General features: G+C 52.9%; 1 protein-coding gene across 9 annotated transcripts in view; it reads left to right on the top strand.

Moving 5' to 3' along the window:
• Positions 1-26,687, top strand: part of ERI3 (ERI1 exoribonuclease family member 3) — a 137,761-nt gene that overhangs the window by 109,653 nt on the left and 1,421 nt on the right. For 8 of the 9 annotated variants that reach the window (XM_019643786.1, XM_019643781.1, XM_019643790.1 and 5 more), the window contains one exon: positions 2,327-2,426. In XM_019643786.1, the coding sequence (XP_019499331.1) occupies positions 2,327-2,426 (100 nt within the window). Of the gene's footprint in view, positions 1-2,326; positions 2,459-26,687 lie in introns of all 9 variants that reach the window. The other variant, XM_019643783.1, reaches the window with a different exon arrangement.

The following is a 26,687-nucleotide window of genomic DNA, read 5'->3' as shown; positions in this document are numbered from 1 at the left end:
GGGCAAGCGTCTAATGTTATCTGAAGTGGTCTTCCCGCTTAGCTGCGATAAGACTCAGGATGACGTGCAGATAACACTGAGCTGCCCTGTCCCCCGAGCCGTGAGCAGAGCAGAGGGGCCTCAGCAGCCCTGCTGCCCGCCGCCCGTCGCTTTAAGCCGGGAAGCGGCAGCACCTGCTAATGCAAGTGTTTAATATTTGATGGGCTGGGATAAAGCAGGATCACCTTCGAATTGAATTGAGTGTCAGCCGAGAATCTATTACTGAAATTCGGGTGTGATTTGACAGCAAAGTAGACGATGTTATTCTTCACTAGTTACTGCAATCTTCTCCCCGACATCACTTAAATATTTTTTTCTTTGCTTGAGTAAACACACATTATCCTTCTTTTTTCCCCTTCCTTCCCTTTTTCCTTTTTAGAGGGGGGAAAAAAAACCCATCCAGCTCGCCTTCTCCAGGCTGATAGAGTAGATTGTTATTTCTTTATTTGTCCTATTAAATGGAATTTCTGATCGTTTAATCCGGCCTTTGTAAGTGATTTTAAAGTACTTGAAAGCCGGCCCGCCACTGCTCTCTGGCCCACTGCGCTCCAGCCGTGGCCCTGGCCACGCTCAGCAGCTTCTCCAGCTGTGCACCACCGACTGGCTGCTTTCCCTTGCTGCCTGCGCTCCCCAACTCTGCCCTGGCTCAAAGCCAGCGTGCTCTCCCCTGTCCTTGAGCCTCACACTCCGCCCCCGATTTGTGGGTACAGCTGTGACCCAGGGAAGGGCGGGAGGGTTGGCTGGGAAGTTGAGCTGTGGCTGGTACCGCTGTGGTCAAGGAAAATGGCTTTGGAAGGTGTGAGGTTGAACTACACGGGGTCGTAGCCTTTCAGTGCCCGAGGGGTCGAGGCCTAGTTCCTACAACTGGGAACGAAGGGTACTAGCCCTCAGCTCAGCTCCTTGGCCCTGGCACAGACTCTGCGTCCAGCGTCCTGCCTTTTGTTTCTGAGCCTGTGAAGGAGTCTGAAGTGGGATGGGGACCTCCTGGGCCCAGTGATGGGCGGGGGCACTGCAGTGCCTGCCAAAGTGACCATGTCCCTTAGTTTCGTCAGTGGACTCACCAGCCAATTTCTGAGGACTTCACCCAAGCTTTATTCCCACTGACTACTGTCCCGCATGCTTCTTGCCACTAGGAGAAGGGCATCTGGTGTTTGGGGACTTCTGAGCTGAGGGGGTGGGTAGTGTTTGAAGGGTTAGCTAGCTACACAAGCCCACTGGTAGAAGCCCAGGACTTTGCTAGCTGGCTAAGCAGGAATTAAATCCCTGTTGGGCCGCTTAATAGTGTTCTAACCCTTGTGTGTCCCTTCCTTCTTTCTGGGCCTCAGTTTCCTCATCTGTGACATCAGGTCATCATGCCTCTAAGGGACTGTAAGAGAAGGTACCATCCCTGTCCTGCCATGTGCCCCCACCCATGGAGGTTGGTGGTGGCCAGGTGGCGTGAGTAGGGGATGGAGGGGGGCAATGAAGTGCTGGGGGCTGCACAGATCGATGCCCCCAGCACTTCCTTCCCCAACCCCAGGAAAACAATTAAGTATAGATCGATGGGTGGCCGCTTTGAATATGCATAAGTGAGCACTTGACCTTCAGCAGAGATCTGCTTCCCCTAACACACACACGCACACACGCACACGCGCACACACACACACACACACACAGAGTCACAGTCACACACACACACTTCATGCGCTCCCCTCACAGCTGCTTGAGTCAAGCAGGTGACCTTACTCGTCCTCAGTTGAGCCCCCACGTAGCACTCAGCCTTCTATAGCCTCACCTGTCTCTGGGTGAAAGGCAGCTTGACCACCTGGCAGGTCGTTGGCCCCCTCTTGCTTCAGTTTTCCTATCTGTGGAATGAAGTTTGAATATATTGGTCTCCAAATGCTTCTTGTCACATCTCTGTAACCAGTAATACTTTGGGGAGGGGGCCCCAGCAGTGTGTTAGGGACTCTGGAGAGGAGGGAATCGAAGGAGTGCCTGGTGAAGGGCGTGCCCTGATGACGCGCGAGGTCCTGACTAGGAGGGTCTTAGTAAATGGGAGCCCTCTAGAGGCGCTGGGGAGGGGCCCCCAGTGAGGACTGGGGCCTTAGTTGGGGAAATGCCCAAGAGAAAGGGAGGTCTGGAGGAGGAAGGGGTTTTCTGGGAGAAAGAGGGCCCAGTGAGGGGGCTCGTCTGAAGAGGCACGCTGAGAGTGAGCCCTCGGGGGGAGATTTGGTGGGTGGCAGGTGAGTGATGGGGTTGGTTCAGGGGTCAGGGCCTCTGTTAACCATTCTTGCCTCCTGTCTTCCAGGCTTACAGCTTCGCCATGGGCTGCTGGCCCAAGAATGGACTTCTAGACATGAACAAGGGCCTCAGCCTGCAACACATAGGTCGGCCCCACAGCGGCATTGGTCAGTCCCTCCACTGTCCCCCTGGCAGCTCGGTCAGTCCCCTGCCCACATGCCTCAGTCCCCCAGCGCACAGAGGGGTTTGTCCAGTGGGTTCCACAGCTGGGCGGAGCGGGAAAGGGGAGTGGAGCCAGGCCATTGGAAAGGGTCTCTCAAAACAATATGAGGAGGAGGCTGGGGTCTGAGCTTCGGGTGGGCCACAGGTGGCCTTGGATGCAAGCCAAGGTACTCCCGCCCCTGGCTGCATCTCTGGTGGCTGATGTCCTCAGAGGGGTGGGCACATGTCAGCCTACCCACCCCCCATGGAGCTGGAGGAGGCTGTTTAATATTGTTTCAAGTCTGTGGCCACTAAACTGGGCGATCAATGGGAGTTAAGGAGATGAATTATTTAAACCTCACCAGCTTTTAATTAGTCAGGGTCCTTCTGACCGATGGCTCCATCCACAGGGTATTGACTCCCCCGCAGGAGCAGCAGCCTCCATTGAGCGGTGCCTGTGTTGGGAGGGGCCACTTGGGGTACCCGGCGGGGGTACACCCTCAGGGGACTTCCTTCTTGGGAGGGGGCTGGAGTGGCTCTGGCTCTCTAGGCATTGGAGACTGCTAGCCTTCGGTCTGTCAGTGTGGATACGTGACTGTGTGTGTGTTCCTGACACCTTCAGCTGCGTGTCTCTGTGTGTCCATCTAAGAGGACATACGTGTCCGTGTATGTGTATATCTGAGGGATGTGTGTGTGTGTGTGTGTAACAGTGTATCTGTGTACATTTTTCTGTGTGCATGTGTCTGTATATGGAAGCAACCAGAAAGTATGTCTGTTCATTTCTGCGTATCTTAGTGTGTGTGCGTGCGCACACATGTGCATGCAGATGCTGTCAAGCAGAGGACTTGACAGGCATAGGCTTTGTTCCAACGAGGGAGGAACGAAGGTATTCCTGGGTGACGCTGCAGCATTATTGTAACCTGTGTACCTTTGGGGAGTATTGGGTACGGAGGGGAGGAGACTGGCAAGATACACAAAAAGGGCCCAGTTGCGTGCTACAGACGAGCCCCTCATCTTTTCCACAAACATCACCGGTGCCACGTGGGTTCTAGGCATGCTGAGTGGAAGTTCCTGTCCTTGGGGAGCTCCCATCCTGGGAGGAGACAGCGACTGAACTGGGCAGTTGCCACCCAGGACACTAAGGGCTATGGGAGAAACACCAGGGCTGCCCTAAGGGAGGTTTCCTCTGTCCTCAGTTGCCCAGGTGGCTTCTACTCCTTCGTTTACATCTCACTGACGTCTGGGATGCCCTTTATCATTCTTGTTGGCGGGAAAGAGGAAACCTTCGGTGGGCCTGGGGAATTGGGGGTGCTCCACAGCAACTGCTGTTCCCTCCCATAGTAGCTATTCCAGACAATCAGAGGAGACCACAATCAGCAAGGTGATATGCCTGGGAGGTCCGCAGTTAAGTTTCCTAGAGAAGAAGACGCTTCAGTCAGGGAACCTTTGAAGGATGAATAGGAGTTTGTTAGGCAGAAAAATGGGGGAAGGGTTTTCTACTTAGAGCAGCGGTTCTCAACCTTCCTAATGCTGCAACCCCTTAATACAGTTCCTCATGTTGTGGTGACCCCCAGCCATAAAATTATTTTCGTTGCTACTCTATAACTGTAATTTTGCTACTGTTATGAATTGTAATGTAAATATCTTTTTGTTTTCCGATGGTCTTAGGTGACCCCTGTGATAGGGTCGTTTGACCCCCAGGTTGAGAACCACTGACTTAGAGGGAAGTGTGTGTTACAGAGCCCAAGGGCATGAGGAATTGTGGCATATGGAGAGGACACGTTCACACATCTACAAGTAGTTTCCAGTGACTGGAGTAGAAACAACACTTCGGGTTAGGGAATGGCTAGAAAATCCAGGGGGAATAAGTGGGCCTCAAAAGCCAGGTTAAAGGGGTTGCATTTCTCGTGAGGTTTTGATGAGACAGAGGAAGTTTGTGAGAGAACGACACAATCAGAGCTCTGATTCAGAATCACTGAGGCAGCTTGTGCTGTACAAATGAGTTCTTAGTAGGTGCTCCAAATGCAGTCAGATGGGTGGATGAATGAACGAGCGAGTGAGTTGATGAATCAATGAAAGAGGAATGGGAAAGGGAGGGACCAGAGAATGAGGACCAGTGAGAGGACTTGTATTGGCTCTGGGAGGACAGTAACTGAGTCTGGCCAGTGGAGGCGGGGGACCAGTGGGACGGACTGGGATAACTCACCCTGCACAGCCTGGAGCTGGGTTTTGTGTATCTGTCCAGGGTGTGTTTGTGAGAGGAAGGGCTTCCTTGTTCCCACTCTTTACTGCCTCTTGGGACTCAGTGGTGCCCCTTTTGCCTGTTCACCCATGTTGATTCTAGGTTAGGACCCCTGAGGTATTCCTTCCTTCTTCACAGATTTTTTTCTATTCAGGTGGGCCCCAGGGAACAGCCCAAGGCTATGAGTGACAACCGAGCAAGGGCTTTGAAGCCAAACAAAGTCTAGCTCTCCATCCAGAGCCCTGTGACCTTAGACAAGGGACAGCACTACTGCCTCTCAGGGCTGTTGGGAACGTTCAGTGAAGTCAGCTATGTAAAGGGCTGGTGCAGTGCCTTGCACACAGTGAGTGGGTGCTCAAGGAGCCCCCTGTCCTGTTCCCCTGCCAACACCAGGGCCTCCCCAGGGCACTGGTGGTTCCTGGCACTTGGTCTTTGTATCTTTGAATGAAGAGGGCTGCCCTGCCAGCTTCTGGCTGGCTCTGAGGTGTGGGTGAGGGTGCTTGGAAGGGAGGGAGGATGCAGGGCATTAATTGGGCTGGGAGAGGCGGGGAGGGGAGGTGTGGGTTTTGAGCAGTGAGGTTAATGGCCCTCGCACCAAAGAGACAGCTTTAATGAGCTTCAGCTGGCGGTGCCCCGAGTTACTGTGCGTGCTAAAAGGGTCGCGCTGTAAGAGTTTGATGTGGACTATTTCCTAGCCCTGGGGTCATGGGTCAGCTCCTGTCACTGGCCACTCAGTCTGGTCCTCAGTGACATGGTGCTAATTAACTGTGTGAGGAGCTGCCAGCCTCGAATGGGGAGTGGTATGTATATTGGTTGGGGGCCGTGAGGCGGCATTGGTGATGCTGGGCAAGGGTTCTGCAGATCCCACAGCTTAGCCATCTCCAGGATCTGCCTGGTTCTCCCACAGTGCCATGGGGCTGTAGCTCAGTGTACAAAATCACAGATGACCCGAGGTCCTTGAGGGGTCTCCTGAGCCTCTTTCTAAGGTATGTGTAGCAGGAGGAGCCTGTGGGGCCTACTTGATGGGCACTCCTGCTGAGCGTTGGGTGATGGAGGTGCTGAGAGAGCAAGGGAGCAGGCATACTAGAGGGGTAGGCTGACGGGAGTGAGGGCCACTGGCATGGATGTGGGTGGCTGAGCTGTTTGAGGGGGAGCATGGGAATGTTTGGGCAGAGGAATGACCTGGTCAGAGTTGGGCTTCAGTCAGGGCATCCTGAGAGTGTGTACAGGGAGGACTAGTAAGGAGAAACTGCAGAAGGGAAATGACAGTAAGGTACATGGAGGCGATGGTTAATTCAGAGCCAGCGGTGGCTATGGGAATGGAGTCAGGACCAGGTCAGTGAACATTTACCCTGCGACTGTCATGTGTCAGGAACTGTGGTAGGTGCAAGAAATGTATTGGTAAAGATGACAGACGCGGTGCCTGCCCCACAGAGCCCACAGGCACCGTGTTCAGGATGGGGGTGATGGCTTCGCCCTGGGGACTGAGGGAGAGGTAGGGCTCAGGCATGGAGGCAGTGAAGCTCTGGGAGGAAGCAGGGTGTGGGGCTGTCAGCATGGCCTCTCAGTCCGGGGAAGGACACCTCCTCCTGGGGGAGTGGATTTGGCCTTGTGGGCCTGGTGCACAGGGCGGCTTGTCGGTGAGAAGGGACAGCATGTATGTACACCTGCTGACGTCCACGGCTGTTTTGTGGGCTCTGTCAGCTTCCTTGGCTTGGGCCAAAGACTAGGCGGGGCAGCCTCCACCAGGGACTGCTGAGTGTTGTGTGGCTGTGTGGTCCCTCTTTCATTTCATCAAGGGTCAGCAAGACTCACGTTATTTGGGGGCACTTTATGTTCACTAATGTAATTTTCATACCAGTCTTATGGAGGCAGGCATCATCATTCCCATTTTTTGGTTAGGAAACTGAGGCTTAATTACTAAGCGACTCGCCTGAGTCACACAGCCAGTTGAATTGAGGAGTCAGGATTCAAACCCAGGTCCATCTGAATGCAAAGCCTGTGTTCTCACCACTGTGCTGAACTGGAAGTACCTTTTTGGTGTCAGGCTTTGAGCTACCAACAGAGATGATGAGGGAGAAAACAACCTCACTTCCCTCATTTCCTTCAGTGTCATGTGAAACGTACAGGCCTTGACAAAGCTTCAGTAGCAGCGACTGAGGAAGCAAAGAAAGGCATTGCCAGGCCTTCACTTCTGCTGCAGTCGTGCTCAGAGCCAGGGCCCTGCAACCATTGGCTTCTGACCTCCTCCTGACCCCAACAGTTCTTACTCTGTAATGTGGGTTTGCTCTGCACCTCTTGGCTCAGGAAAACCTGCCCATCTTCCAAGGGCCACCTCCTCTGGGAATCATGCCTGACCCTCCCAGTTTGGGTGTACAGAATACACCCTTGGGCCCCGATTATAATTTGGTAATGATCAGGCCCCACATACTTGACCTCTCTAAGGGCAAGACCCAGATCTCCTTTGCTTCTTTTTTTGGGAAACCTGCATAGGAAATGTCAGTGAAAAGGGCTCTCACCTGTTGTTGGGACTGGGAGGCCCCATAGACCGCTGGTTTCAGCTGCCTGGGAGAAACACTGGAACCTTCCCTGACGCAGCTGGGCGGTCCTGCCCTGGTGGTTCATCCCCTATCTGCTCAGGGACTGAGGAGTGTCCCTCGGAGGCTCGTGGAGAAGAGGGCCAGACACCAAGTGGAGACTCTCAGAGCTTGTTGCCCAGCTGTCTGGCAAGAGACCGGCTAGCAGGTGGTAGGGTGGGGGTCTGGCCCCAGGAGGGCAGTACTGGCCTGTGGTCTCCTCTGAAGGAATGGGGTGTCTATCAAGAGTCCAGTCAGAGCGCATTAGCTCTGTGACATGGATCTCATTAGCGCCCGTGAGAGGTGTCACTGCGGGAGAATCGTCGGCTCAGGGAGACGCTTGTACCAAAAGGAAGAAAGGACAGTGACAGCCTTTTCTCTGCTGCCTCTGCCGCCAGCTCCCTGGGCCACCCGCCCTCCTCCTCCTCATGGGGGTGTGGGGGTGCCGGCTAATGAGCTCGTCTACAGTACAGCTTGGCTTCCCCCTCCTTGAAGTTCCCGGGTCCCTCTGAAGACCTCAGGCCCAGGATTAGCACACACCAAACACCAGCCCCCCTCTTGCCCAGCAGGGAGTTCCTTCTGATCACCCTGCTTCTGCTACCATGGCAAGGCACGGGAAAGGAGGTGGGGCCAAGACAGCCACCGTGGTCAGGGGGAGGGGCCTTTCACCCTTGGAAGGCTCGAGCCCTCTGCCTCCCTTGCCGGCATGACCAAGTCCACTTCTCTGCCGTGGGCTCTGCCCAGAGTTTCCATCTTCTCTGCTCCTCCCCTTTCCCCACAACATCTCCCATCCCAGCAGAGTCTCCATCCCTCTGATGAACCCTCCTTTCAAGGCAGGGAAGAATGTGAGGACTCTGGCTCAGGGTTCAGCAGGGTGTGGCATTTAGATATGATCTAAGGGAGGACTTTCTGGCTCAGCTAGGACTTCAGAATTGGCAAGAGCCCCGTGTCTGGGCTTCAGATGACCTGAAGGGGGTAAAGTATTGATAAGAGGCCCCTGCAGACATGATAGTCCTCTCCTTGGCTGTCCTAGAGTGGCAGAGAGGTGCCTCCCCACCTTCCCCCTGTCTCAGCCACCTTCAGGGCTGAGAGGGGAGGAGTCAGCAAAGCCACCATGGGGGAGGGGGCAGAGACAGCCCCAGCTCCCCCAGCACTGCCCCTACTCTTGTCACTCTGTGTGGCGTAGCCCATACAAAGTGAGGAGGATGGATAGCCATGAGAAGAGAGAACTCTCCAGGCATCCAGAGTCCCCACTGGCCTGCTTGGATAGTGCTCAGGCAAAGGAATGCACACCTTCCTTCCTGAGCTGGCACCCTTGGAGCCCCAGGGACATCTGTAGCAAACACAGATGGAAAATGGATAGACATACGGATGAGTGGACTGACGGATGGATGGAGGAAGGTTCTGGTGTGTGTATGTATGTGTTCTCTGTGTGTGATACACTGGGAAGTACAATCTTTGTTTCCCTACCTTCCTAGCCCTGGGCCCCAGCCCGGCCTCCCCTTGTCTCTCTCTGTATCTCCTGTCAAACCATCGCAGACGTAAATGACAAAGAAATCAGAAAGACAGATCAATGCCGGCCAAATTAGCACTTGCAGATAGACTGTGCGGGGATGTCAGCGCCCTGACCCCTGGTGATCTTGCAGCCTCTGCTGCTGATATTATGCAAATTGCATCCATCTGGCAGGACCCGCGTGCTTGCTGCTCCTACTCAGAGGAGTAATGGGCTGGGGGTGGGCGGGAGTATTGGAGCAAGAGTCGGTGGAGTGAGTGTGTGCGTGTGTGTGCATGTGTGAGCATGTGCTTGAGTGTATGTGAGGGCGTGCAGTGCCCAACAAGCACTGGGCGGTGATGGAGTGATTGACAGGGCAGATAAGGGTCTGCATTGGATTCCTTTGGGCTGGGGGATTAGGAACAGCCACAGATGGGAGATAACCGGACTTCATTTCAGTTTATTTTCCTCCTTATCCCCTCTCCCCACCTTCACTCCCCGAAAAACACAATCTCTCTAGTTTGCGTTTTCATCAATATTTGCAAGTCATTACCACTGGTTTAAGGTGAGAGACAATGTCAGTGCCCAGACCAGGCCAGCCCTTCCCCCAATCCCATCAGGCCTGGTACCCTGAGAATTAATTCCTAGCGCAGTCCAAACAACCCGCATTCCAGTGGTGTTCACAGCATCCCTTGCCCACAGTACTCATAGACAATCCATGCCTCATGGACCAACCCAACTGACCTACCTCATCTAACCTAATGCCCCCTGACGATCCTTAAGCTGGGCCCCTGCCCCTCCCACCTGTCGCTGCTGTGTGCCATCTCTGCCTCCAGGTTGAGGCTCCCTAGTATTAGCTGTGCCCATGGGAGCTGGTCTTCCTCTTCTACAGGACTCTAGACCCTTCCTCAACAGCTCCTCCAGTCCTTGACACTATGGACCAGGGCCAAGACCCCAGTGGGCAAAGTGGGGCCTGTAGCCTATGGAGAGGGGAGTTTGTTGGGTCTGGTCTGAATCCCCGTCTACACCCACCCATATCCTTCCGCTACGTTTGCTGAGTGTCAGGTACAGTACAGAGGAATTTATATCTGTTATCTCCTTGAATTCCCAAATCCTATGAGGTAGGGGCTGTCACCTCTACTGTACATGAGGAAACTGAGGCTCAGGAAGGTTGTCATTCACTCAAGGTTGCAAAGCGAGGAAGTGGGAGAGCCAGAATTTAAACATACGTCTCCCTCGGGTCAGAGCTCTTAATCAGCAAGCTCTACTGCCTCACTGCCGTGCCACCAGCCCCAGACACTCACACATCCCCACGCCTGGATCCTTTAAAGGAGCCATCATTGTACAGTAGGCAGACAACTTCTTCAGCTTGTAGCCTCTGAACACAAACCCTGACCCAGACCAGATCCCCCACCAGGCCGAGCCAGACCAAAGGGGACAGAATTCAAACACATCCCGCCCTCAGGAGCTGCGTGTCTGAGACAATTGGGCTGTAGCTGGAAGGACACATAGAGGACAGAACGCACCCAGCAGCTGAACCTGCCCAGGGCTATGTCACAGCATGTTGCATCCAGGCCTCTGCAGCTCTGGGAGAGGGCTAAGCAGCTCAGGCCAGCCAGCTGTGATGGCTGAGGGTACAGCTGTCTCAGGGGCTCCTCCAAAACTGGGTCCCAGCTGTACCCACCCACCAGGCAGGGTTGGGAGCTTGGAGTGTTGGGGACATGTCCGGGGACACGTGTGCAAGGGGAGCTTGTCCTAATGAGGAGAACATGGCTGCTAGTTAGGCGAGGGGCGGGCGGGGAGCCGCAGAGCTGATTGAAGGCAGGGGCAGGGGTCAGACAATTAGGCCCAGATCCGGCTGTTTGATGTGAGTTCTGAGGCCTCAAAGCCTCCCTTCAGCCCGCTCCCTCCACTCCCTCCTCTCCCTCCTCTTTCCTTTCTTCTTCTGCCCAAAGGCAGGAAGGATGGAAACGCTTACTCTCACTGTTACTATTATTAAACTGTGGCAGGCCAGCCAGACCCCAGGATTCCTGCCCACAGGAGGCACCCCAGTACTCCCCACCCCACCCCCAGGCTCCTTGGACCCCAGGAGGCACTTGGCCAGAAGCCAAGGCCAGCCTGAGGGCAGGGACCAGCTGAGACCCAGGGCAGGTTAACCCTGCTGCCTCGCTTGCTTCTGAGGCAGGAGTGAATAGGACTGCCCAGTGGGGATTTGGGCCCAGGGCTGCCAGGGCCGCATCCCAGGCCTGCTTTGACGATCACTTCCTGCAGCCACCTAGTCCTTTTCTGTTCTGTCCTGGGGTTGGGGGTGAGAGCATAGTTCATTCATGCTCATACCCCATTACGCACATAGTTGTCTGTAGCAGTCACACCAAAACCTCACCCCACAAGGTAGGTACATAGAACCCAACAGTACTGTCTTACTCACCAAAGCAGTGTCCCCCCCACTCCCACCCCAGATGTCATAGCCCACCTACTGTCACAGGGTCCTTCCTACTCTAGTCACACTCAGAGGGGCTTGTGCAAAAGCCCTGACTGTCCCTTAGGCAGTCTGACTGTCCCCTGGGAGCTAAGCCCCTCCCCTACAGTAGCTGGGAACTGCAGGGGGATCTTGTGTCCAGGGTGGGTGGGGACCTGGCCCTGCCAGTCCCCCATCCTAGGAGGTAAGCCTAGCAAGCTGGTACTGACCGGAGAGTGGGAGGAAGCCAGACTGGGGGGGCAATGGGGAGAGAGAGGGTGGGAGCAGAGATAAATGTTAGCTCATTTCTTCCGTAATTAGTTACTCCCTCATCCCCGCGTTGTAATTGTGAACAAGCTGTAATGTTTAATTAGTCTGTAAATGAAACCCCAATTTCATAATGGCCTGGCTGACAGGGCTAAGTGAGCAAGCGAGGAGGGAAGGAGAGGTATTAGGAAGGGCCTCCAGCGCGGGAGGGCGGGCTTGTGAGATCACCTCCTCTTCTCTTCAGCCCCAGCCTGGCCCCTGTGGGGGGAGGCCGTGAGACTGGGTCCAGTACTTACGCTCGGCCTTTACTAGCCTCTCCACTGGCCCTTCTTCCCAGAGAAAGGACACGGAAGGGAAGGTTCCTGGCATCCTTACCTACCCTTAACCCTCTGGTTGGGATACCACAGCCCAACCTAGATGCTTCTGGTTGGAGAAGCTGCCTCTGGGGGCCCAGGCCTGTGACCCCAGGAAGGAGGATGCTTTCTCCCCAGGTCCAGCCTTCCCCCTCCCCAAATCATCCTGCTAAGAGGACTTGCTTAGCACCCAGACCCACAGGATCTTGTCCTAAAGGAGCCTGTGATTGGCACAGGATGGGCCCCTCCCCCTGCAGTCCCACTAGCAGAATCCAGCATCCGCCGCTCTGCTGACACCCAGGCCAAGCCTTATCTCAGCAGGTATCACAGCAGACTGTGATAAACTGGAGCTGCCGCAGGGGGGAGCCCCTGGCCCCACTGCTGCCTCATCGGTCTCTCCCTGTCTCCCCTACAGCATCCTCATGGCCTGCACACACCCCGCCCCGCCTGCCGCAGCCATAAATCTCAATTTACGAGGGTGGCTCTGGTGGGGGAGGGTGCAGCGCCGCTAATGACGGCTCCTCAGCCGGATTTTTCATGTTGCACAGTCATAAATTTTTAAGAACAGCATGGGCAGCACGTTAGCGAGTTATCGAGGCTGCCTCCGTGCTGGCTGCCTAGCTCCAAGAGAACAGAGTCCCGGTGGGGCAGGGGAGGAGTTTGGGGCAGGGCTGGGGCTGGCAGCTGGACTAGTGTGGAGGCAAGAGTAAGGCCAGGCCAAGCAGGCGGCCAGCCGGAGCCCTTGCGCAGGGTGGGGAGTGCCGCCAGAGCAGCTGGGAGCCAAGGACGGGCGTGTGGGTGGGATCAGGCGGTGGGCACATAGACCATGGTGCTGGGGGCCGCTGATGGATTCCTCTGCTCCAGGACTTGACACCATGATGTACGGGGAGCCCGGAGACATATGGATTTTCAAAGTGGCCACTTTGAATGGAATTACAAACCCTGACCATGTGCACAGTGAGGCCTCTGCCCTGGCAGAGCTGTACTCGGTTCGTAAGCCAGGTGCCTTTCAGGATCGTTCTTGGGAGCTGAGGTCCCTGGAGTCACCTGGAGGGCCATCTCTGGGGAAATGCCCGCAGAGGGGTTGGATCTGTGACTATGCTGGAGCCAGGGGCCCGGAGCCAGGCTGGCCTCATTCTAGTTAAGGCTCATCACTTCCAGGTGGGACCCTGGGCAAGTCATTCACCACCCTGGGCCTCTGGTTCTTCCGCTTTAAAGTAGTTAATGATGGCTTCTACTTCTCCAGGCTTGCTCTGAGGATTTGGAAGTGCTATAAACCCTGAGTATGAGTTAGCTCGGTTGTCGGCTTAAATCTCTGGGAGTTTTGAGGGGAGTGTCTGGGAAAAGATCTATCCGGGGGCATTCTCTCTTGTGCAGTCATTCATTCATTCAGAAGATACATGTTTGCCGAGGTCTTCTGGGTACCCTGTCTAGTACTGGGTTTTCAGAGATGAGGGAAGTCCATTCATGGGAGGCGGTGTGAGCACCTGTGGCTGGTCTCCCTGTGGGGGCAGTGGGCCAGATTCTGAAGCCTCAGGGTGCTGAGAGGCCCCCACAGGCCCCTCACAAGCCCTCAGGCTTGCTCCCCTGAGTTTCCTGTCTGTGCAGTTGAGGGTTAATAATGATCTTGACCATCTCTCGGGAGCCCCAAGCACAAGGTCAAGAAATCGGATGTTGCTCAAGTCAGCAGGGGCAGCATGAGTGTTTGTACCAAGGTGTTCAGGATGACGTCATGGGGACCCACTGGGACAGATGCTGGTCGCTTATGGGAAAGAGTGTCCCCAGCTAGGCCTTGTTGGCAGAGAGGCAGTGCCCTATCCTTTCTCAGGCCAATCTCCTCATGCTCCCCGCACCCCAACACAGTGCCTGCCAGATACTGCCATGCCTCCTCTCGCCTTAGGGCCTTCCCACGTGACTTTTTTTCCTTGGGAGCCCCCATTCCCACCCCTTGGCCTAATTAATACCCGCTCATCCTTCAGAGTACAGCTCAAATTTTGCTTTTCTGGGGATGCCTTCCCTGACTCCTGTGTGCGCCACCATAGCACCCTGCATGCCCTTTGTACTCGCTGTCACAGTTGTAATTTAAGAATCGAGGTGTTTAATGCCTCGATTGTAAGTTCCCTGAGGGCAGGAACTCATGTCTGTTTTGTTCAGCTTGTATCCCCAAAGCATAACATAGCATCTGACTCATGTGAGCAGATAGTAAATAAAATGTATTGTTTTGAATTGAGTTAAATTGAGTTGAGATGGCCCTGGCCCACCCCTGGGTGCCAGGACAGGGGAAGGCGGGGAGGGAAGTGCCTGGAGCTGAGGTGGTTCCCATTAGTCCTCATGATTAATTCACAGCCACACTGTGATGGAGTGGGCTTGTCCCCAGTCGGCGCCTCCGCTGGGGCCCACCTGTTAGCGACAAACAAACAAAGGGGATAAATAATGCATTGGGAGCTGAGCCAGGCAAGGCGGCGGTATTGAAATTAATAGGGATTAGCCGAGCAGCTTGAGGATGAAATATTTACCAGGTGAGACTGGGCTTAGGGAGGGCAGCCTCCCTCTGAGTCCCCGGGCGTAGCCAGGCCCTTCACCAGGGCATCATTGGCCAGCACCGCTGCTACCACCCTCAGCTGCCTTGGTCTGCAGGACAGGCCAGCCGGACAGCTGAAAGCTCAGGTACCGGCCAGCCTCCTGGCACGGCAGGTTTGAGGGAAACCAAGATACTAGGAAAGAGGGAGTGGTGGTGGGGAAGGGCCTGGAGCTCCAGCACTTTGGAAAGTGGGCACAAGGACCATGACTGATTTTTCAGGGTCTGGGCACGTCCAGGCTTTCGGTGGCAATGTCAGGGCTGGAGTAGGCTCACCTGTGGTCTTGTCCCTCCACCCTTCCCTCTTTTTTTTTCCCCTCCATCTTCCTTTCTTCCACTTAATACTTACTGACTGAGGACCTCTAACATCAGTGTCCTCAAGGGATTTGTGGTCTAGCAGGGTGACAGAGACAGTCACAGTGGGGGTACACATGGAAGGGATTCCTAACACAAACATGGGGGCCCAGATAAGTCACCCAAGGAAATGATAGCAAGCCCAGGTCCTGAGGGGTGAGGGGGAGCGCCAGCTGAGAAGGAGAATTTCCAGGCAGAAGGAGGAGCATGTGGAAAAGCTGAGAGGCTGGAGAACCTGAACCGCCCCCTGTCCAACAGGAGAAGGGGACAGATGGGGCCCCAGAGGGGAGCCTGGGCAGATCCCCGAGACTTTCTAAAGGCAACTAAACACTGTCCTGAGAGCAGTGAGGCACTGTTGGAGGCGGTGGTAGTGGTTTGTTGTTTGAGTTTTAACTCTTTTTACTTTGAACTAATTTTATACTTACAGAAAAGTTTCTATACCTGTTACCCTGCTTCCTTAGTGTTAACATCTTACATATCACAGTGCCATTCTCAGCACCAGGAAATTAACATGGATGCTATATATACTATTAACTGAATTAAAGGCCTTATTGAATTTCACCAGTCCTACTAGTGTCCTTCCAGGATCACTGAAGGGTTTTAAGACAGGGAGTAAAGTGACCAGAAGTGTGGATTAGACAGACACCATGGAGGAGATTGGGGGGGCACACTGCTGTCACCTGTATGAAAGAGGGTGGTACCCTGGACTGGGATGGTAATAGTGGGAATACAGCTTTCGAAATGACTGGGAAATATATGGCAGTTAAAACTTCAGGGGTGAATAAGTTTGCCCATGGAAAGGGGAGAGAGTAAGAAGGGAAGAGGGCCAACGACAGCTCTGAGCAACACCCACATCTTAGGGGTGCTCAGAAGCAAAGGCACATGCAAAGGAGCTAGAGAAGGACTGGATGGACAGAGAACATGGTGTCGCTGAGGCCAGTGGAATAATGTTTCAAGGGATAAGTCCACTGGGTCCGTCTAAACCTGAGACGCTTCCACTGGCCTTCACCCCTGTGAGGTCATAGGGATCGTTAGAGAAAGCAGTTTGGTAAAGTGATGGTGAGGGAAATGAGACTGCAGGGTGGGCGATGAAGAAATGAGACCATGAGTGTTAACAGCTCTGAAATTTGGCTGTGAACGCGAGGAGAGATTGGGTACCAGCCACATGGACAGGGGAGCTAAAGGGAAGTTGTTTTTCAATGTGGGCGAGATTTAATATATTTACATGCTAATGTGAAGGAACCGGTGCAGAAGAAACAATTGAAGCTGTATCAGGGAGAAAGGGGTTCCTGACAATGTAAGGCCCCCAAAAAGGCAGGAGGGTTGGACTCCAGAACCCAGAGGGAGTGGAGTGACTTAGAAGTGACATTAAGATGGGTCCTCTCTCTAACAGGAAAAGAGGAGTGGCCTGGAGCAGATGCAGGAAAGTGGCTTCTGTGTTCCCTGTGAAGTAGGAGACGAGTGTGTGGGTGAGGAGGTCAGGGGTGACGTTCAGGGTAGGGGATTTGAGATTGGGGGAGATAAAGAAAATTTGAAATTGTCACTAGGGAGAAAGGGAGAGTATGCATACTGACCAGATTGGCTGGGTAGTTGTATACACCCAGTTGAGGTTGATGACTATGGTTTTATGAATGGTTGTGATTTTTCTCTACTCACACTCAACCCAGATTCAGGCATAGAGAAGGCAGAGTTTGGGCTTTTCCAGGCAAGGGTGACGGGAGGAAAAGGGAGCAAGAGAGTTGAGAATATGGGCAAAAAAGGATTGAAACGATGGACCATGGAATCCAAGCTTCAAAGTGAGGTGGATCAGTTAATGTTGCTAGAACAGAAACTGCTTGGTTACACACCCAATATCCTTTGTCCTTCTTCCTCACTAAATAGAGCCCCTGTATAAATAGGGGCAGCAATGTGCACCCAGTTAAAAGACTAGTTTTTTTAAGTTTCTCATGTAGTTAGATATGGTTATGTATCTTGAGTTCTGTCCAGTGAGATGAAAGAAATGTTGTGTGGGACCTCCAGGAACAATACTTAAAGGAAAGTGACTCAGCCGGACAGTACGTTATTCTTGCTTTTTCAGTTTTCCCCTTTTGTAAAATGTGGGAGTGATGGTTGGAGCTCCAGCAGCCATTTTGGACCATGAGATAACTTGCAAATTAGAAACAACATGCTGAGAAGGGCAGAGCAGAAAGAGAAAGCCCACATCTCTGATGCCTTTGTGGAGCTGTGGGGCTTAGATTGCAAGCCACAGACACAGAAAACCTTTCTTAGTGAAGCTGTACTTTCTCCCCTCTCTGTTTTCACATGGGTTCCCATCTAAAGTCGACTCTTGTAGTCTTTTCAGTAACATGACATGTATCCTGAGGTATAGCAGGAAACAATTTGGTGAACTGTGTAGAGAGAGCATAGCAAGGATTACCATTTTCCCAGCCAGAAACAGCAGTGTCCTCCTTGGCCTTTGTCCTACCACCTCCATTCAGCCAAGTTTACGTTATAGGGTCCATTTGTTATATCATTCTCTTTTCTGCCTTTACATTCAGTATCAGTTAGTGTCCTTTTGGTTACCAGAAAAAGAACACCCAGTATAAAATACCCTAATTAATAATAGGATTTGTTACCTCACAAAAGTTTGGCGGTAAGTTCATCCTAGGGTTGGTGAATTCAGTATCTCAGCAGTGTCATCAAGGACCCAGATTTTTTCCTTTTTGTTGTTGTTCTTTTATCTTCAGCATGTTCTTTGTAGGCCAACACCCCTCAAGGTTAGAAGGTGGCTTCTGTAGTCCCAGGCATTATGTGCAGACATGAAAATATCCAGCAGAATATAAAGGGCTGTTTTCCCCTCGTGCTTCTCTTACGAGTGAAGAAATTTTCCATGAAGGTCTTTTCACAAACTTACCCTCCTATCTCAGTAGCTAGAACACATGGCCACCCCTAAATCAGTGACTCTTAAGAGGAATAGGGTCCCCAGAAGTGGCTCAGACCACAGAGCGTTCACCCTGGTCACATGAGGGAGGAGTAGGCTCTGCAGCTCGGCCGAAGAGGAAGGGCTGTTGGGTGAGCAGGCAGAAGCGACAGGGAAAAGGGGGGCGGCAGAAGGGGTGACGTATATGGAGAGAGCAGACGTATAAATGGTTTCAAGTTTCCAGTGAGATGAAAGTATATTATCGGCAGAAACTTGGAATATTTGAATTTAACATTTCGAAGGAAGAGCAGTGGAGGGTGTTAAAAAGGTGGAGGGTGTGACTGTGGAAATGGTGGAAATAAGGAACGACGGGCAAGGTCCTTAAGTGCTGAGGTCAAGGAACCGAGACACTGGCAGCAAGGTTCTCCAAGGACAGGATGCAGAGGCTGTGACAGGTAGATCTCGGGAAGGAGGTGCCCGTGGTCTGGGCTGATAGCACATGCTCACAAGGAAGGCTCCAGCTAGGCTGCTGGCACATGGGTCTGGGGCCAGGTCACAGGTGCCTGGGGCAGCACAGGCAAGTAGCCTAACCTCTCTGTATCCCAGTGTCCCCATTTTGGAAAGAATCTGCTCTGGTTGGTCAGGCCATTCAGGAGGGGATAAGGCCCTGTCACATTCCTATTGGAGCCACTCCAGGACCCCCAGAAGACAGCGCCACAGGAGACTCCTTAGGGACAGGTTAAGGTGGCAGCTTGATTGGGGCAGAGGTGGCTGCCAGGTATGGCGGATGCGGAAATGAGACAAGCTGTTCTCAGTAGCCACCTCTTCGCCCACCCCTCCCCTCCCCTCCCCAGCTAGGTCCCCTTCTCATGGCCTTAGGTTATCTGGCTATCCTCTGGCACTTCCAGCTGTGGCATCCCAGAGCCAGGAGGAGGATGAGGCTTGTCGGCCCCTCTATCTGGATGGGGCTTCTGCTAGGAACGAGTGGGGGAGACGGGCACCCGTTGTAATAGCCAGAGCAGCCACCCTGTTACTACGGCGTATTTCACTTTTAATTCTGACATATAATGTAATGATCTTTTTTAAGGCCCGATGATATTATCTGCCTGACTAGATTATTGAGTCTTCATCATCTCCAGATAAATTTATGGCCAGGACGAGGCTCAGGATTTATCATCAGTCAATAGAGCTCGATACTCTAACAAGGCGTGTAATAAGATATACATATTTAATGATCCAAGGGGAGGAGCGCTAATGGGAGCCCAGAATGAGTGGTCCATGGGGCTGGGGCTCTGCCCTAGGGCTGCCATAGCTGTAGGGGCATGGATGTGGTCTTTGCCCTGTGAACCCCAACTCTGGCCTTTCTCAGGGCTGCCTCAGTCTCTTCCTTGTCAAGACCCTGAGGGAGAGGTAGACAGGGACAGGGAGAGGCAGCTCTAGGCAGAGGACCGAACTGGGGCCTAGGCCTCTTCAGCCCAAAGGGCACATGCCCCCACCAGGGAACTCTTCTCCCCGCCTCTGGGCCTTGGTGGGGCTGAGGGTATCCTCCAACCTGTACGCCCAGGCCCCTGAGCATTAGGGCGGGCCCACAAGAGGAGGGAGCACCGGGCCTTCGTGCCCAGGCCGCTGATGGTGACGGATGGTTTTTCATTACAGCCTCTCAGGTCCTGCCCGCGCCCTGTGTGGAAATTCTATTTATTCCCTAATTTGTAAAAATTCCCTCTTTATCTGATCCCAATCAGGGCGGGGTAATTGGCTCTCTGGGGCAGCGGCTGGGGTCCTTGATGAAGAGCTATGTGGATGTACCCAGCCCGGCCCCCCGCCCAGGCCGCCACCAGGGCCCACAATTAATAATGATTTGCAAATGGCAGACAAGCAATAACACAGAAAGATGTGGCGTCCGCGCTGCCTCTTCATTTCCTCCCCTTGCAGATATAAATGGCCACAGAACAAAAACCCAGCACTATAAATTCTGGAATTAGTTATTCACTGGGATAAATGGGGCCCGGAGCCTCCAGCCCCTCTCCTGCCGCCCTTCCTGCCTGCTTTCCCTGAGCCAGGTCTGTCCCCAGGTGTGTTCTCAGCTTGGCCCGTCTCCTCAGCATCTTTGGCTCCTGGCTGAGTTTCCCAGCTTCCTCCTAGCCCCTTCCCTGCCACTCCAGCTGCCCTTCCTGTGTGGCCCAGAGTGTGGAGTGGGCACCTGCTCCGGGTCTACAGCTTCCTCGGCCTCCACCTCTTCTCACTGACCTCTGGCCACGCAGCCTAGCTGCTGTCCCACTCTGCACTGGGGTTTGAACGGAGTTGACCCATCCTGCCAGGCCTGGGCGTCTGGATCGGGGTTGATCTTGGGGGTCGTCTTTGGCATTTGGGACCAATCTAAGTCATTGGTCTGGCCAAATCTGAGTTGGGCTCCTGGTGGCAAAATGTGATATAAGCGACCTGAGGGGCTTGATGCTGTGCTTACTGGTCAGGCTGTTGTGGGGTGTTGGCACAGGCGGTTCCGGGCACCCTGCCCTCTCGGCCAGGAGCATCCCTTCCCCGCCCCCCAAGTGGCTGCGAGCTGGCGGGTAATGGGCGTGTAATGGCCTCATTTCCATGCCCGGCCTCCAGGAGCGGCGGTAAGTGTTTGATTGCCTTAATTTCCAAACACATCATTATCCCAGCTTTACCAGCGCTTAATAAACACTTTATGAGGATTTTTTTAAAAACATCTTCGGTCCGCATACTTCTCTGAAGTGATAAACTCTAATTAAGTCTAATATTTAAAAATATGGTAATGGTGAGTTGTTTGAATAAGTGGACTGCATTTCTGTAATTTCATTATTACGTAAAACACGCTAATTATTTGGAGCGCGCTTATTATGGAGAGAGAAATCGCCTGCTAATCAAGATGAAATTGCCTTTTCCCCTTATTGTAGAACCACCATCATCCTTCACCATCAGCCCTGTGGCACCTCCAGGCACCTCGGTGGGATGGAGGGGGGTGAAGGGGGGCTCTGAAGAAGGGGTCACTTTGGAGTTGAGGCTATAAGGGCCCTGTCTGGGGGGAGGGGAGGAGAGCTGTGAGAGCAGTGTCTGTGGAGAGATGTAGCCTATGTCTGGCGGGGGGGTCATGTTGGGTGGACCAAAGTGGCGCTGTCTGGGGACCCAGGGGACTGTGCGGGCCACGTCTGGGACAAGAACAAGGGGTTGGGGAATATCAGGGTGTTACTATTGGAATAACTATTATTATTGGGTATTATTGGAATAACAACAGTAATATTAATAACTAACGCAGCCACTGTTTTAAGCACTTCACAAATAAAAACTCATTTCATCTCTTTAACAACCTTTTGAGGGAAGTAATTGCTATGATTATCATTTTTATTCCCATTTTAGAGAAGAAGAAATCGAAACACAGAGAGGTTAAATAAAGTACAGTAACTTGCTCAAGTTCAGTTTTTAGGTAGTGGAGTTTGGATTCGAACCTAGAATGTAAGGATATGCAGGGTCCCTCTGCTGGTTCAGTCCTAAATTCACTGCCTTGACCCCCCTTGCTGTTTTCCCTCTGGGCTACTGCGTGCTATTGTGTCCTGAACCCTACCCAGCTGTCGCTTGAGATGCTGGCTGCCAGCAGAGAGTTGCTGATTTAGCAAATAAAAAATAAGACCAGTTAAATTCAAATTTGAGATAAACAACAAGTAATCTTTTGGTATAAGTATGTCCCGTGTGGGCCTGGGGACGTTTAACCTGGCAGTCCTACTTCAAGCAGACTAGGGTTCACCTGCTGGCCCTTTGCTCTGGAGGCTTGCTGCTGCCAAGATGTCCAAAAGACAAGCAGAAAAAGGTGGCCACAGCACAAGCTTCTAGAGTGTCGACACACCCGAAGTTCTTGCTCTCTCATCCTTACCGTGGTTCCTGCTCCTTGCACTGGTCTCCCCAACCCTTCTTCGTTCCATGGGTTCTGGCCCCATTCCTTACCAGTTCCTGGAGCTCCCTAAGAAGGTATATTACCAGGCTGAGCTTTTCAGGCAGGAGGCCTCAGGTTATATCTGAATCTTTCTTTAGGCCACACTGCCTCATAGACCTATAAAGTCAGCAGCTTGTCACCCTACTGCCCCTGATGTCCCCCCAATCCAGTTTGCCTCTTTGATCGTTTCATGTTCATTCTCTTCCCTGGCTCCCACAGACCCGTGTATGGGAAGTATAAATATGATAGAGGCATCATTTCGAAAAGGTGGAGAAAGTGTGGACAGTTCAATCAATGGTGATAGGGCAACTGGTTATCCACTAGGGAAAAAATAAAATTAGATCTCCTATTTCTTGCCATATACAATCATAAATTCCAGACAGTTTCAAAAGTTAAATATAAAAACTGAAAGTATTAGAAGAATATATGATAGTCTTCTAATAACACTGGGATAGGGAAGGCCTTTTTATTGATTTATTTATTTATTTTTTTTTAGATTTTTATTGGGGAATTGGGGGGATGGGAACAGCGCTGGGGAATTGGGGAAGGGGAACAGACAAGTTGCTGTCATTTTGTTCTTCAGTCTAGTTGTGGAGGACGATGCTTCACTGGCCCAAGTTGGCACCATCATTGCGCTCTTCCCTGGTGAGGCAGATCAGTCTCCGGCTTCTGGACAGCCGCTCACTGTGGCTGCTGTCCGCTCACGCTGGCTGCTGGCTACACATGGTAGCTCACGGCAACCCACTGCAGCAGGGGCTGCAGCCTACGCCGTCGCCGGCAACCCACAGCAGCCCAGCTCCAGGTTGAGCTGTTGTTCAGCATCTTAGCTGTGGAGGGCAGTGTCACTGGCCCTCATATGTGGGATCCGAACCGGGGTCCTCTGGCGTCCCAAGCCAGCTCTTAACCATCGCACCACTCGGCCGGCCCCGGGAAGGCCTTTTTAAGCAAGGTGTAAAGCCATAAAGGAAATGCCTGATAAGTTTAGATGTCCCATAGGAACCTCAAGACTTAACCTGTCCAGAGCTAAGTTCATCACTGCCCCAAACCTCCTTTTCTTGGTTTGCCTTATATCAGTGAGTGGTACTAAGATCCTAGACTCCTCCCTCTTCTCATCCTCCCGGTCCCCTGTTAAGGCTTGCTCACCCTGTTTCCTAAAAATCCTCTTAACTCTATCCACTTCTGCACACCACCAATGTCTCCACCTCCACTACCACTGGCCTATCTCTGGGCCACCATTTCTGGCCTGGCCCATAGTACCATCTGCTAATTGGTGTCTCTGCCTTCAGGGTTAACCCCTCTGATCCTCAAATGATAGTTCTGAAACACAGATTTGGTCCGTCCTGCCCCTTCTTAAACATGTTATTGTCTCCCCATCATTCCCAGAATAATAGTCTTAGTCTCCTTACCTTAGTATGCAGGGCTTTTCAGGGTTTCCTCTAGCCCGTGACTGCTGACCTCACCAGCTTCATCTCATGTCACTCCCCTGCCTCTTAGTCGTCATCACCCCTCTCCCCCACCTGCTAAACTTAATTATTTTTGGACACTCCACATTTCCCCTCCAGAATGTGCTTATGCTGTTCACTATGCTGAGGATATCTCCCCAACTTCAACCCCAACTTGCTGGCTAGCCCCCTCCCACATGGCCTTCAGACCTCTGCTTAACTTCGTCCTCCCAGGAACCCTTTCCTGATCCTCGGACTGAATGAGGTGCCGGCACACAAAAGGGGTCAGTGTATGTTTGCCAAATGAATGAGTGCACGAATGAATGGCCTTCATTCATTCCCTCCTGAGGGTGGCCCCCGCTTAAGCTCTGCTTCTGTCCTCTGCCATTCAATTTCCAGGCAAGTGCAGCGAACTGGAGCATGTCAGCCTCAGGTAGTTGCCCTGTGTGAGCTCTCACTGGGTGTCCTGAGCAATCTGAGCCACCTTTCCACTAGCAGCAGCTTCGCCAAGGCAGATAATGGACTACCCTTGGGCCCAGCCAACAAGCTTATCCTTTGTCAGGTGCTAGCTCCATTCACCTCTCGGGGGGATTTGTGCTGCTGCACCCCTCCCATTATGGTCTTGTCAATACAAAAATATTTGCAACATTAAGAATACTAATACCCAAAAAGAGTCATTTTGTCACAGGTTGATGACTCTGCAGGAACATCAAAACAGGTTAGTCTTCTAGAATTTGGAGGTAAGGAAGACCTACTCTTGGATGTGGCCTCCAATGTGAGCACCAGGCTGTGACCCACCCCCTCCCATCCCGCACCCCATAACGTCTTCAGGCTCACCTCATTAGCTCAGAGAGGTGCCAGAAGGTAGGGCTGCTGACCCAGGTGGCCCCAGGGCTTCAAGCAGAGGACTCTGAGAGGCCCTGTTGTCACCGCGCTCACCCTGCTGCCGTCTTGCTCTGAACTTAGGACCTGTTAAAAGTTCCAGACCTGTCTCTCTGCTGCTTCTGCCCAGTTTGCTCATTTTCTAACTGCCATTGACTGTTTAAACTGATCAGTAGGTAGCACTGACTCTTATGAAGGCTTCAAGGGCTGGAAAAAGAGCCTGTGCTGAAAGCCCATAACTGCTCTACCACTGACTTGCTGGGTGAACTAGAGCAATTGTCTTCCGCAATCTGGGTCTCTCTTCTTTCATTGCAGTGGATCAGCTGCAACAAGTTAGACTCCATAATCCCCAGTAAATAGGCCCAGTAGTCAGTCAGAATTGGTGGAGTGAATGACAATTGGTTTCATCAAGTGTGCCGGCCCCTATGTCATCTTTGCCATAGATTATACAGTACACGCTTTCCCTTCACCAGATCATCCAGAAAACTAGCATCCTTGCTTTCCCTTCAAAAAGAGAAGAGGTATTCCAAACAGAAAGCATGTGCAAAGAGGTGTGGGTGCGCCACCTGTTCAGTCCACACAGTAATACCGAGGTAGCCTCCATTGTCACTTCTAGTGAGGCACCTGGAGTTCAGCGAAACTAAGCACTTGCCGCAGGGCACACAGCCGGGGGCCAACGTTAAGGCTAGAAACAGGCCTGATTCCAAAACCCACTTTGTCATTTTCAGAAAGCAGTAAGTGGTTCTGTGAGATTAGGGGTTGAGGGTAGAGAGTGGCAGAGGTGAGACAGTCAGAGCAGGGATCTGTTTTTGCAGGGGCTTTACCTTTAAGTCATATTAAAGAGTATAGACTTGAAACTGAGGGCAAGGGGAACTACTTAAGGGACTTTAAGAGAAAAGGATGCGATCCGATTTGTATAAGAAAGCTCACTTTGGCTATGAGGGAATGGATTCGAGGGGAAAGAAAGGGGACATTTTATAAAAGCAAGAAATGAGGGGTCTGGCGGGGGAGGGGGGGGTGGGGGCTGCCAGAATGAAGGGAAGTAGGTGATTAGACAGGAGATAAGATAACATCTGTACTTAATACTTAATTAGATTTGGGGTGTGAGGGTGAAAAGCCCGGATGTGCAGGTTTCTTGTTTGGGCGTCTTGGGATACCATTCGCTGAGATGGAGAACACGGAAGTAAAGCTTGGGGAAGAAAACTAGTTCTTACTGGACATTTTGAGTTTGTATGGATATCTAGAAAGAGCTATTCCAGAGGTGCTTGGATCTGTGGTCTGGAGCTCAGGAGAGGTCCAGGCTGGAGACAGTGATCTTCAGGGGTAGCTGAAGCGCCAGATGTGGATGAAGCCGTAGAGTTGGGAGAAGTCAAGGACAGAGACTGGGGCACATGGACCTTCTCCCAGCTCAAGGCCAGGCACAGGGGAGAGGCCAGTGCTAGCCCACTGGGTTGCTGGTGGCCTAGGGGGAGGGGCTGGGCACTTTCACTTGGGCCAGGGGAGGTAGATTGAATGATTTGTCCAGCAATGAGGGAGGAGCCAGATGAAGTCAATAGAAAACTAATTTTCTTTTCTGCTGGAAGAAATGAGGTGTGTGGCTGCTGGGTAATTGCAGATAACGAGGGGACTTATTCTTAATATGCAGAGCGGCCATGGTCCCCAGAGTGCAGAAGACGGGAAGAATTAGAGGTACCCGGACAAGGCCAGACTTACTTGGGAAGAAAAATCACCCTATGGGAGCCCCTCTGACAGTGCCATCCCAGCACCTGGGCCCTATCAAACCCTCCGCACTCCGGGGCCCTTCCTGCCCCATTCCCACCCCCACCCGCCCTGCACACCTCGTCCTGCCCCATTCCCCTCCCGTCACTGCCTTGCCCCTCCTGTCGCAGCCTCCCCCCGCCACCCTCTACCCCCACAGCACAGGCATACACACTAAGGGAGACAAATGACGGGGCCTCAGCTGAGCGGGGCGCGTGTCCGGCCCATAAACCACGGGGATGGGTCACGTCTGGAGTTGCCATGGCCGCCACTGCCCACCCATCTGTCTTCCCTCTGTTCTGCCTCAACCCAGACCTCATGACTTCCTGAGTCCCTGGAGGAACAAGGTGTCCCTGTATCTAGGTCCTGGGTCAACCTCCATGCCCACATCCACCGTGGATACATTCATGTTGAGCTCCATGAGCTGGCCCTATATGACTGGCCTGGCCTGGCCTAAGCAGGGGCTGCAGAGCTGGTGTCTGGCTAATGATACAGGCCCTGGGCTGACCAGACGACTGCTGCTCCTGCAGCCCTGTCCTAACTCTGGTAGGTCGCCTTTCCTAGTCTGAGGTCCTGGCAAGTGCGGGCTGGGGAACTCAGTAGGAGGGCGTTGGTCCTGGACAGCTGCAGAGGCCTCCTGACCCACCTTGACCTTACCACCCCCCCACACCTGATTATGACATCGATGTACAATACTTTTGGCATCACAGCATCGATCCCATGAGGGCTGGTGGCGGCTGAGGCCCTGGTTATGGCCCAGGAGCATCTATGGGAGAGGGGTGGGAGGAGAGGCAGGTGAAGGGTTGGGGAGTTGGCGGCTGCTCTAGGCAGCGGAACAGAAAAACCCAGGCACTTGGGCCATTCCTGTACTAGGCTTATGATAGTGGGACAGGCTCTGGGCAACTGTACCTCCTGCTGGTGGTAATAGAAGTCCTGGCCCATACCCATGATACTGAGACCCCGGAGTACTTGTTCCT

This window comes from Hipposideros armiger, unplaced genomic scaffold (genome assembly GCF_001890085.2).
Source record: "Hipposideros armiger isolate ML-2016 unplaced genomic scaffold, ASM189008v1 scaffold_82, whole genome shotgun sequence".
NCBI classification, from domain to species: domain Eukaryota; kingdom Metazoa; phylum Chordata; class Mammalia; order Chiroptera; family Hipposideridae; genus Hipposideros; species Hipposideros armiger.
This window is presented reverse-complemented; position numbering and strand designations above follow the sequence as displayed.